The sequence below is a fragment of the Carica papaya genome, chromosome 3 (assembly GCF_054855325.1).
Source record: "Carica papaya isolate Zhongbai chromosome 3, ASM5485532v1, whole genome shotgun sequence".
NCBI lineage: Eukaryota > Viridiplantae > Streptophyta > Magnoliopsida > Brassicales > Caricaceae > Carica > Carica papaya.
In genome coordinates, this window is record NC_142311.1 from 8,891,479 (window position 1) to 8,902,226 (window position 10,748).

The 10,748-nt window shown below is 30.7% G+C and overlaps 1 protein-coding gene across 4 annotated transcripts; it reads left to right on the plus strand.

The window, feature by feature from the left end:
- Nucleotides 1-1,572: 1,572 nt before the first annotated feature.
- On the plus strand, nt 1,573-7,573 carry LOC110807684 (exocyst complex component EXO84B-like). Of its 4 annotated transcripts, XM_022032874.2 has the most exons (8): nt 1,574-1,952; nt 2,045-2,142; nt 3,280-3,958; nt 4,112-4,303; nt 4,897-5,340; nt 6,028-6,213; nt 6,437-6,567; nt 6,916-7,573. In XM_022032874.2, exons 1-8 carry the CDS (start codon nt 1,812-1,814, stop codon nt 7,391-7,393), a joined length of 2,349 nt encoding a protein of 782 aa, XP_021888566.1. In that variant the 5' UTR covers nt 1,574-1,811; the 3' UTR covers nt 7,394-7,573. The 4 variants fall into 4 exon arrangements, with proteins under 4 accessions (XP_088071652.1, XP_021888566.1, XP_021888564.1 ...); XM_088215526.1 differs by having other exon boundaries at nt 1,573-1,952; nt 3,280-4,303; nt 6,443-6,567; XM_022032872.2 differs by having other exon boundaries at nt 3,280-4,303.
- Nucleotides 7,574-10,748: the final 3,175 nt, after the last annotated feature.

Consider the following 10,748-nt stretch of genomic DNA (forward strand, 5'->3'; position numbering starts at 1 on the left):
GTTGCATTTCACGCATGTATTTTGAGTTTTACTGTACTGAGTTAAAAAAACTCACTCTTTCCTTTTTACAGATGATGTAGGGACGGAGTCCGGATCGAGGCCGTTGAATTCCAATCCTAGTGTGTAGAGTACAGGATGAGGAGTTTCGTTTTATTTTGTCTGAATGGAATATGTAGAATTGATGATAACATAGATTTTGAGTATGGTTGTATGGTATGAGGTGTCTTGTACATGGTTGTATGATTATCTTAATCATTGAATGAGGGATTATGCTATTGTTTCCTTGTGCATGACCGTTTGGTTATGAAAGTTTGTTGTTTGTTAATTAAGCCCAAAAAAAAAAAAAAAAAAAAAACCGGGTGCGTTACATTATGATTCTAATAAATTTAAAAAGTAAAAAATATTGTAAAAATAATGACTAATAAAAATAAAATAATAAAATGAGTTCAAATTTCAACTTTGAACATGAATATGAATGTATTGATCGTTAGTTGAAAGTCACATTCTACATGTAATTTTAAGCTCCATTAGTGACAATTTGTATATCATATGTTATAGTTTGCACCTCAACTATTTCCATATGTATAATAATTGGTATGTCTCGTACAGTAAAAAATAATTCAACTAAAAATATTAAGACAAACAATTAAATTGTACAATTTAGTATATTTACATTGTACCAATTATCAAAAATTAACTGAACGAGAATAATCGTAAATGTGTAAGTACAAAATATGTATACTTATCTCATAAATTGAAGTGTATTAAACAATGTTAAAATGTGTAATTAGAATACATAAGTAAATAAAATAATATTATGTAATTAAAAATTAATATTTTTAAATTAAATTTAAATCTTTTAATGAAAACATTATTTAAAATATTATATATGATATATTAATTTAGATATAATAGTAAATACTTGTATCTATTATATAAAATATATGTTTGGTATAATTATTTATTCAGATTTTAAAAATTATAAATTGACTTAAGATTAAAAATAAAAATGTCTATATAAAATGTTCTCTTATCGCATTTAGAGCCTAAAGAGTTTAGGGATTTGAGCAATGTATTTATAAAAATAAATAAATAAATATATAATCATTAAATTTTATTTAATTTGACGGATATAAAATAAATACATTAATTTATATGTTTGTCAATTATAAAAATATAAATTCATATTTACTCTTTAATACAGTAGATATAAAATTTTTTATCTATCATTGCCTTGAGGGTAAAATTTTTTATTTGTTATTCAGTTTATTTACTATTTTTTAATTTTAAAAATTTTATAAATATTTAAATAATTTTAATTAAAAATATTAAATGTTTATTAAAATAAAATATAATTTAAAATAATTTTTAAATATACAATTTAATAATAAATATAAATTAGTATTCCACTATTAAATTTAATTAATTTAAATAAAATTAAAAATAAAACTAAACATTAATTAATTGTATATAACATAACCAGCGCGACTAAATTTATTAAATCAATATTTGACTCACACTTATTTTAGATTTATAAATTTTTTATTCTTACTTTCTTGATATTTGCTGATGTCACTCCAAACGACGTGGCTAGGACTGAAATTTATAAATGGCGGCAACGGTGAGATTGGTTGTCATTGGGGGACGAAGGAACCGAAGTTCCGGCCGGCACTGGCGCAAAACGACGGCGGAAACATCTAAAGATTGATTTTCCAGATGGAGTATGTGATTCAGTTCTTCCTCGTTAATGGTTCAGGTTGTGCTTGTTTCCAAAGGAATCAAGATCGAAATAGACACCGACCTCCAAGAAAATGGAATCTTCTTCCACATTCCGGTCCAGGGATCACCTAAAGATGGAGAACTCCATAGATTCTAGTGCTAGCTCCAGAATTTCCTCCCCGTATTTCTCACTCGATGATAAAGAGCTCGAAGTAGAGTCCATGACCGGACAGGTAATTCTCCATTTTGCCTCTTCACCCTTCGGTTGAAAAAGGAAAACGTTTAAGAGAGTGTTTGCTAAAGTTTTTCTTTTCGTTTGTTTTAGGGGATTGCGCATCTCTGTTCAGAGCTTCTCGAACTTAAAGTAGCATCAGATGAAGATTTCCATAGGAATATCTTCTCGAACTATTCTGCCTTTGTTAGGTATTAAAGATTTTGAGATTTTGTTCTCCTCTAAATAAACGTTTACTATTTAACTTCAGTGTAGATTCAGAGATAAGACTTTTATTATTGACGTGTTTTGGCTGTGTTGCTGTTTCTACCTTATATTGAGCTGGGTTTGGATGCTAATTCTTAGATTAGTCGCATCTACAATCAGAACAGAATTTGTTATGTTTAATTCTTATATTTTCTGATACTAAGACTAGTATGAGAATCAAAACCAGTAAGTTAATTATAAATTAAATGGGAATTGAACCAAATGCGACTTGATACTCTTGGTTGAGTTTGTTCAACAGTTCAAAAAATAAAAATAAGAACATGATATAAATAAAAATAAAGAATCAAATAAAAATATTATTCTAATTCTAAGCAAATACCATTTTCAATTGTTGGTAGTTGTTTTGATAATTTTTCTTAGGAAGAGAAGTCCATCTTTATAGAATTTAACATACGAGTGAAGTTGGTTTATTATGTATTAAATATACAAAATTTTAACTAATTTCTACCTATCAAAGAATCAATATTGAAAAATTAAAGAAGAACACAATAATCTTAAACCAAACACAACATAACTTGCAGTTTTTTCTTTTATCTTTGTTTTTTTTTAAAAAAAAAAAATAGAATTGAAGAGTCATAGTTTATTCCCTTTCCAGTGACATTTATTTGGTTGTGCAAGGTTATTCGCGCTCTTTTGAAGATTTGGATGTGTTTGGCATTTCCTCTTATGTAGCTGTTCTTTAGGTACTGAGAGCAAGATATTGGAGTTATAAGATTTGTTTTCCGATTAAGAATGAAGATGAAAGGTTCTGCTTTTCTTCCTTATGTTTGTACGTATGCAATAGAAAACCATGTCATGCAGAGTTCTTTCCTTGCTTCTTGTAAGATTCTAGTTACCCTTATGATCTTGGGGTTGAGAATTAAAATAGCTATTGTTAGGAAATTTTGCTTCCATTAACAATGAGTATAGAATTTGACATTTTTTTACCGTCTTGTTATGTGTGCAATGCAAAGATACCAAGATCCAAAGTGTTTAGTTTTCATGTTATGTCATGATCATGCTTATTTAAGTATATATCTTCATAAATTATTAGGTATTAGCCACAGTTTGAATGTGTGCAGAATATTTGAGGAAGCGAAACACATGGAAGATGAACTGATGCAACTGAAAGTCCAACTTTCGACCCAAAAAGGGCTTGTTAAAGACCTAATAGATGGCATATATTTAAAGGTTCTATCAACGGAGATGATAGATTCAATTGTTAATGAAGAGCCAGAAGAATCTTCATCTAGCGAGTTGGAAGTTCACATAAAAAATGTCTCAGAAACTCTGGATATTTTACTGTCAGAAAACAGAATCAGTGAGGTAATAGATATCTTAGTAATGGAAGCTGAGAATTTAGAGAGAGCAAAGCTAAAAGACTTTTTTTCTTCGAATGTATTGACTTTATATAACTCAGAAATTTCTGAAAGAAAGGCAATGGTTACCTCAAGGTTAAAATTGGTTTCTGGAAACCCAAGAACATCAGCACCAGAGCTTCAAAAGGCACTAATAGGGTTACACAGACTTGATGACAATCATCTTGCAACACAGTTATTGCTAAAATATTACCATTCACGGGTCATGAATGGAATACATAGACTGCAGTGTTCGAAGTCACTTTTACATGGGCTGTACATCAAAGAACTTTCAAGGTTTATATTCTCCATGATGTCTCAAGCAGCACAAAGTTTTGCAATGGTATATGGAGAAACTTCTTATACTTCAGAACTTATTCAGTGGGCCTGTGAAGAAACTGAGGTATTTGCTCTTTCTTTTAGTAAATATGTTAAGTCCATTGCAGAAACAAGTGGGGGATTGTCTACAGCGGTGGAAGGTGTGCAGTTTGCATTGTCATATTGTTCTTTGTTAGAAGCCCAGGGACTAATTTTGCAGCCATGCTTGATCAACCAGATTCGTCCTTGTATGGAAGAGGTTCTACAGACACATATAGAGCATTTCAAGAAAGTTATTGGCAGCTTTGCAACAGCTGATGCTTGGGTTTTGGGTAGATATCTTATGTTGATATCTTATGTTGATATTGAGCAACAACCAGAGCATTGCCTGCTCACTAAAAGTGGCCAAAAATTTTTAACACTCTTGCAGGTTTGTTTGAAAACTTTAATTTCAGGAATAGCCATCAACTTTTTGGTTCTAAGAGTTGAAAATTGTGCTTAATATAACCATGTGATATATTGGTGTTTTCTGCATCTAATTCTGTTTAGTTGGCTACGTACAACGAATCTCTATATTGTAAACAATGGTGACTGCTGGAAAAGAAAGTGAGCTTCAGGAACAGTTTCCTTTTGGCTCCTAATGCTTGAGGACTCCCCAAGTTGCAAAGCATGCAAATCTTGTTTTCCTTTGATTAGATTTAGAAAGATGATTACAAAAGCCAACTAACATGAAACTGACATACCGTGTATCTTTTGTTCACTCTCCTTTGATTAGATCTAGAAAGATGATTACAAAAGCCAACTAACATGAAACTGACATATCATGTATCTCTTGTTTTCTCTACGAGGAGGCTAAAGGCCTTGCATAGATTGTGGCATCTCGCTAATTAGGCGTAACAAGGTTCATTGAACAACACAAAGAAGCTTAAATGTTCACATGTTTTTCGTTTGAATTATCCTGTTATCTATATCTTGTACCTACATTTTTGAGAACAACTTTACTAACATTTTATGCTTTTTCAGGCTATCACCGAATGTACTACTCCTTTGCTTCTCCTTCAAATGGAAGCTTCTATCCTTGAGGAACTCACAAACCTCTTTATGGAGTATATGCTCATCCTTGAAAAGGCCCTTATTTGTGAAATCTACATTGAAGAAAAAGGTGATCCAAGAATAAATTTTGCCAGGTTACCAGAACAGCAGGTTTCTCTACTCGCAAATCTGTCAACACTAGAACAGCTTTTTCCGTTCATTGTTCAAGACCTTGTCAGGAATTCAAATTCTCAGCACCTTGATAATTGTATACACCTTGTTAAAGAGTCTACTAGCCAGCTCAGAGCTCATTTCTGTCAGCAGTTTATTTGTCGAATTATGTCTCTTGAATCTGGCTCTAGGCTTGCATCAGAAACCCCCACTGATACCGTCCATAGATTGCCTCACAATGTGCGGCCATCTGTCATCTTTCAGGTATGTCCTTACACCTTCTCCTAAATATATATAAGATATCCTTATTTTCGAAAACATTTTATAACCTTATCAGTTAGAGCCTCCAAAGAGGAAAGTTGCATTGGAGGAACAATGAAAGAGCAATACTGTCAGCATTCAGCAATTTAGGATTATATAAATGACTCCATTTCTCCAAAAGCTTCTTAACTAAAGTTTTCACCATAATGATGCTTTATTTTTATTTTATACTTGAAACTCATGTGACTAATTTATAAATGGTACAACTATCCCTTTAGTGTACTTATCTCAATTTCAATCCTTTTTTTGGAGTCCTTTGAACTGTTTCAGCAATCTACTAATTTTTTTTTTATAAAAATTCATACATTCATTAATTAGATAATATATAAACATCAGTTATAATACAATAAAAGACAACTTCCAAAATACATAAAAATATTGTTCCGTTTGAACCCACAATTTCTTATAGAAGAAGGTATGTACTAACTATTTAGGTTATTGGTGGTTGGTTAGTGATCTACTAATTGAAGTGATGAAAAACATTGAGTACCTTCCATCTTCAGTACGTTAAAACCAAAAACTCAAATGTTTATATGTATCATAAGTGACTTTGAGCAGTTGATAAGATTTTGGTTTGATGTCTAAACAATATGTTGTTCGATGGTTTAAATTTGGTTGTGCGTTTATTAGGAATTGTTTATAGAATTCAGAAAGTTAGATAAATTTGCTGAAGAAAATACATTGGAGAAGGATTGGCTGATGGAACTACTGAGAGAGTTGATGGAGGCCACATTTTCTTGGATTTCAAGCAACATAGAGCTTTGGGTAACTGGTAAAGAGAATTTGACAGTCCAAGATTCTGAGAGTTTCAATCAGGTCTGTATCTTTAGTTTCAATAAGGTGATTCATGTGTCTGTTTTTCTGTAGTAAAAGAAATCATTTCATACATATAGAAATTTAGCTGCCAACTGGACCCTACGGACATTATGGCGTAACTATTATTTCATTACTGCCACAAGTATCCATTTGATGTATAATTCATAGTTTTGTTTTAATGTTTGTTCATCGTTATATACACTTAATTTATGTTATTATACAGGAACAGTTTATTGTGAATGTGTATTTTCTGGTGGAAATTGCAAGATATGGAGGATATTTCTCCAACAGCCCCTTGGTTCTTTTGGATCTTATGACATCAGCCCTTAGTTTGGCTGCAGTGGACCCTGAAAGGTGATGATTTAAGTTCTTTTTCAGTAGATACATATGTCATTGAGGTTTAAAAGTATAATAAGCTCTGAATGGTAAAGGAAGAACAGAGAGGTAAGATCTGAAAGTTTCTCCCAATTGCTAACATATCTTTGTCTCCGTGATGCAAATACAACGGATCACTTTTACATTCTCCTTTGATTTGTCCTTTTATTTCCTGTTCTTGGTCTTTCCTTACTCTTTTTCTTTTTTAGTCTCTGTCCTGTATCAATGAGATGAGTATTTCTATGACAAGTTCAAAGACAAAGATCTATTTCGTTAGTTTAACCACACTAACTGAACCCTTGTTTCTTTTTTCTTAACTTCCTTTAGCAGAGATCTCTGTAATTGTGAATGGGCTAAATCCATTGCCATTGAAACCATTGAGATGCTACTGAGGGAGAGAGAAAACTTGGTTTCAAATGAATGTATTGACAATTCTGAAGAGGAAGCACATGAAAACCAAATTGAGAGTCAAAATGACTCTTCTTGTGAACGAGTTAGAAGTTCTTCGGATGATTCCATGGCGTCAGACGCGGCTGAGGCCGTTACAGTTGCCATCAATACAGAAATATGGAATGCAGGGGTCAGTGCTCAAGGAGAGTCATCTGAAACTATTAAAAATGATGACCTGATTAACAAGGAGGTTGATGTATCTGATGATAATTTGATTGACAAGGTTGATGATGTTGGAAGGAAAAAAATTCAATCTGATTCTTTACAAGAAAACCCTTTGGCACTGCAAGGTCTAGATGATGTTATGAAAAATATTGACAATGATCAAAAGGATGTGGAAGCTGTGAAGACTTGAAGAAACTCTGAATATTACATGAAATCAGAGAACGGGAGATGGAAAAGGATGAATTTCATTTGATTTTGTAATTTAAAGAGAAAATTTATGTGATGTTTTAGTGTACTTTTAAAAAATAGTTAAAAGAGTATTTAGATAATTTATTAATTATATAAAAGAGTATTCATTAAATTTAAATAATTTTTTAAATTAAATAATTTAATTACAAATTAAACATATTTTTTTTTAATATTACATACAATCAAACATAAGCAAATTAGTAATTTAACTTAATATACAAATATATCAATTCAAACAAAACAGTTATCATTATTATATAGTAATATATTATTTTTTTAAACATATTATAATTTTATAATCACTATTTTCCGCACTTACCATACATTACCTTATATTAATTACCTATCATAAAAATCATCTAAATAGAATATTATTATATTTTTATTAATTTAGAGAATAAATATACAAATTTAAAATACAAAGACTATGGTATATATTAAATTATATTTTCTAATAATTAAATAATATAGACCCCACTAATAATAATAATGTAATTATTATTTTTATAATAAATATATACATAGTATATACAATTTAATTCAAATTAACTTTTTAGCAAGTATGCATATGAAGTATAAAATATAATTTAAATTTGTAATTATTATAAAAAAAATGAAAATACTTAAACTGTAAAGACTGGAAACCATAAATGAAATGAATTTATATTTTAAATGCATAAATAAATAATAATATTATGATTTATATTTTTTATATAATAAATTGAATTGTCCAATAGGATTGCGGATTTATCATTTCTATATTGTTTATAAAAAGACAAACAGTAATTAAAAAAAATGAATAAATAAGTATCATATGGGTAACTTTCGCTAGCATTTGAAATGAGTCTAGAATATGAACTACTCACAGCCCTCCTGCTGATCAAGATCTGCATCTTGATCTTCTTAATCTGAAATGGTTAATGAAATTGTGAACTATACTAATTTAGTAAGAATATCACACTAATCACTGATAAGAAAAATCGAAAGTTAGTAAAAATAAAAAAAAACAACTAATGGAGTTCTTATTTTAAGTAAATACATTTAACTTTAAAACTTTTTATTTGATACTTACAGTTATAATTTTTTTCTAAAATCCACATATGAAAACAATTAACCAAATGACATTTCAATTTCAATTTCATGCATATGATCAACAACCATTCATTTTTAACCTACCTATTGGGACCTTTAGAAGTCCATAGAAATATCTCTCTACTCGTTGACCTAGTATCAAGATTTGACAATTAACCTGATCGTTTCATATCTCGTCCAGTAATGAGTGCTAAAAACACTATCATGTCGATACTCCATCCGGTATTAGGTTGAACCATATATCTCAAAACTCTTATAGTATGGGACTTATCAGCCTCATTCAACTGAGGTAATGTCTACGATAAAGTTCCTTATGTATCAAATCCGTCAACCATTTCCTAATATGCCCAGTAAGCTTTTATTTATTTAGATTCCCATAATGTAAACAACCACTAAAATATACCAACATCTCATTTCATATTCACATATTAATTCAAATAATACTTAAGCAAGCGATAAAATTTAGCATAACCAAATAACCAAATAAATAGAATACCGAACAAACAATGTATGACGAACCAAATTACCAAATAATCGATAAGACTATAAAAATCATCAATTCAATTACGCACAATATAATAGTAAGCAAATATAGGCGGTACATGAAAATAAACAAGGAATTATAACAAATGTGAAATAACCACTTTTGGCTCCACTAGTAACCTGTAATATTTATAGAATTTCTCTAATTTTTCATAAAACATACAATTATCGATTATTAATTCTCAATTTACTGTAACCGATAATAGAGTGAGGGATCTTTACACAGATCAGTATTTCGAAACATCGTGCTATTTACTACATCTCATAATAAGTTTCGAGTTTCTTAAATTTTTCTTGCGAGAATTCAAAATACTTGTCACGTACCTAAAAATATAAAAAAAAAATCTAAAATTGGTGTTGAAAATGCTTTTCGGCCAATTTTAGAATTATGGTACGGCAGCAATGCCATGCTCCGACACTGGCTCCGCCACCTACGGTGGCGGTTCGCCTTAACCTTACTAGTTTTATACATATCCCTACGGAAAAATACATTATGAGGCCTTGGTTGGTAAAAAAATCACAAAAAACTAAACCTACCGAGAGGGAGGGGGGTCTCTGGGTGAGGCGACTCCACCGATTCTTCTTCGCGGCTAGAGTTTCTTCTTTAGCTAACCTGCACAGAAAATGACGGTGAACACAATGGTTGTAAAATTGTGTGAAACGAAAAATAGAAAGGGATTCATCGGAGGGAATTTAAGATTTTTACCGCGGCGGCTTCATTGGACAGTGTCCGCTGTTTCTGGCTCACCCGCCATCCTTTTTACTCTAATATGACCACAAGGAGACTCGGAATCAAATTTCAAGCAAGTATAGAAGAATTTTACTTTTTTCGGTGATCAGCGGTGGTTCCGATGCAGCGGCGGTCGGAGGTTAGTCTCCTTCTACGGCTGCTGGTCCTTATTCTTCAGCGAGTGCAGGTGTGGCTAGGGTTAGAGTTCTTCTGTGATACAATGTTTAAATACCTATCTCATGTCAATCTGGGTCGTTTATTTGCGTCGACGTGAAGTGAGAAGAGCTGTCCGATCGTTGCCTTTTTAGGTCGATTGCATGGACGAATCTGTGTTGTTAATTGCGATTGATCGTGTCTGTTCGATGTGTCTAAAGATAGAATGCATATGAGTCAGTTTACGTACACGAGATTAAATATGGATCATCGAATCGCTCGTGTGGTGCCGATGTTAGCGTATTTTGCCACGCGGCGTGCTCTGGTTTGACGTGGTTGCTGATTAGTTTGTCTCACGTGGCTGAATTTTTTCTTTTTGCATTTTAACAATTTGTTTCTAATTTGTCTTTTAAAAATACCTATCGAACTCAAAATTTCACTTTATCTTCCGCAAAATTACTTTTAATTTCGTTACTAACTTAATTTTTCTCAAAAAATTTAATAAAATAAAATTAAAATAATATTTTTAATTATTTATATATATATTTTATAAATAAAAATATTTATCTTGTACTAAATTTCAGACCCATTATTACATAAACATCGAGTTAGACGAGGATATAATAATTTTAAAAAATTAGTATAAATTTTTATGAAATAAACTTAAACTACGTTAATTATTAAATATAATAATTTTTAATCTACTAAATATCTTAGTTACTTAAAATTAATAGATAAATGAAATTATTATTAAATAAAATTAAATATTAAAATATAC

Coding starts and splice junctions, on each gene's coding strand:
- LOC110807684 (XM_022032872.2), top strand. CDS start 1,812: ATGGAATCTTCTTCCACATTCCGGTCCAGGGATCACCTAAAGATGGAG. Junction 2,143..3,279: donor AACTATTCTGCCTTTGTTAG/GTATTAAAGATT, acceptor GAATGTGTGCAG/AATATTTGAGGAAGCGAAAC. Junction 6,568..6,915: donor GCTGCAGTGGACCCTGAAAG/GTGATGATTTAA, acceptor AACTTCCTTTAG/CAGAGATCTCTGTAATTGTG.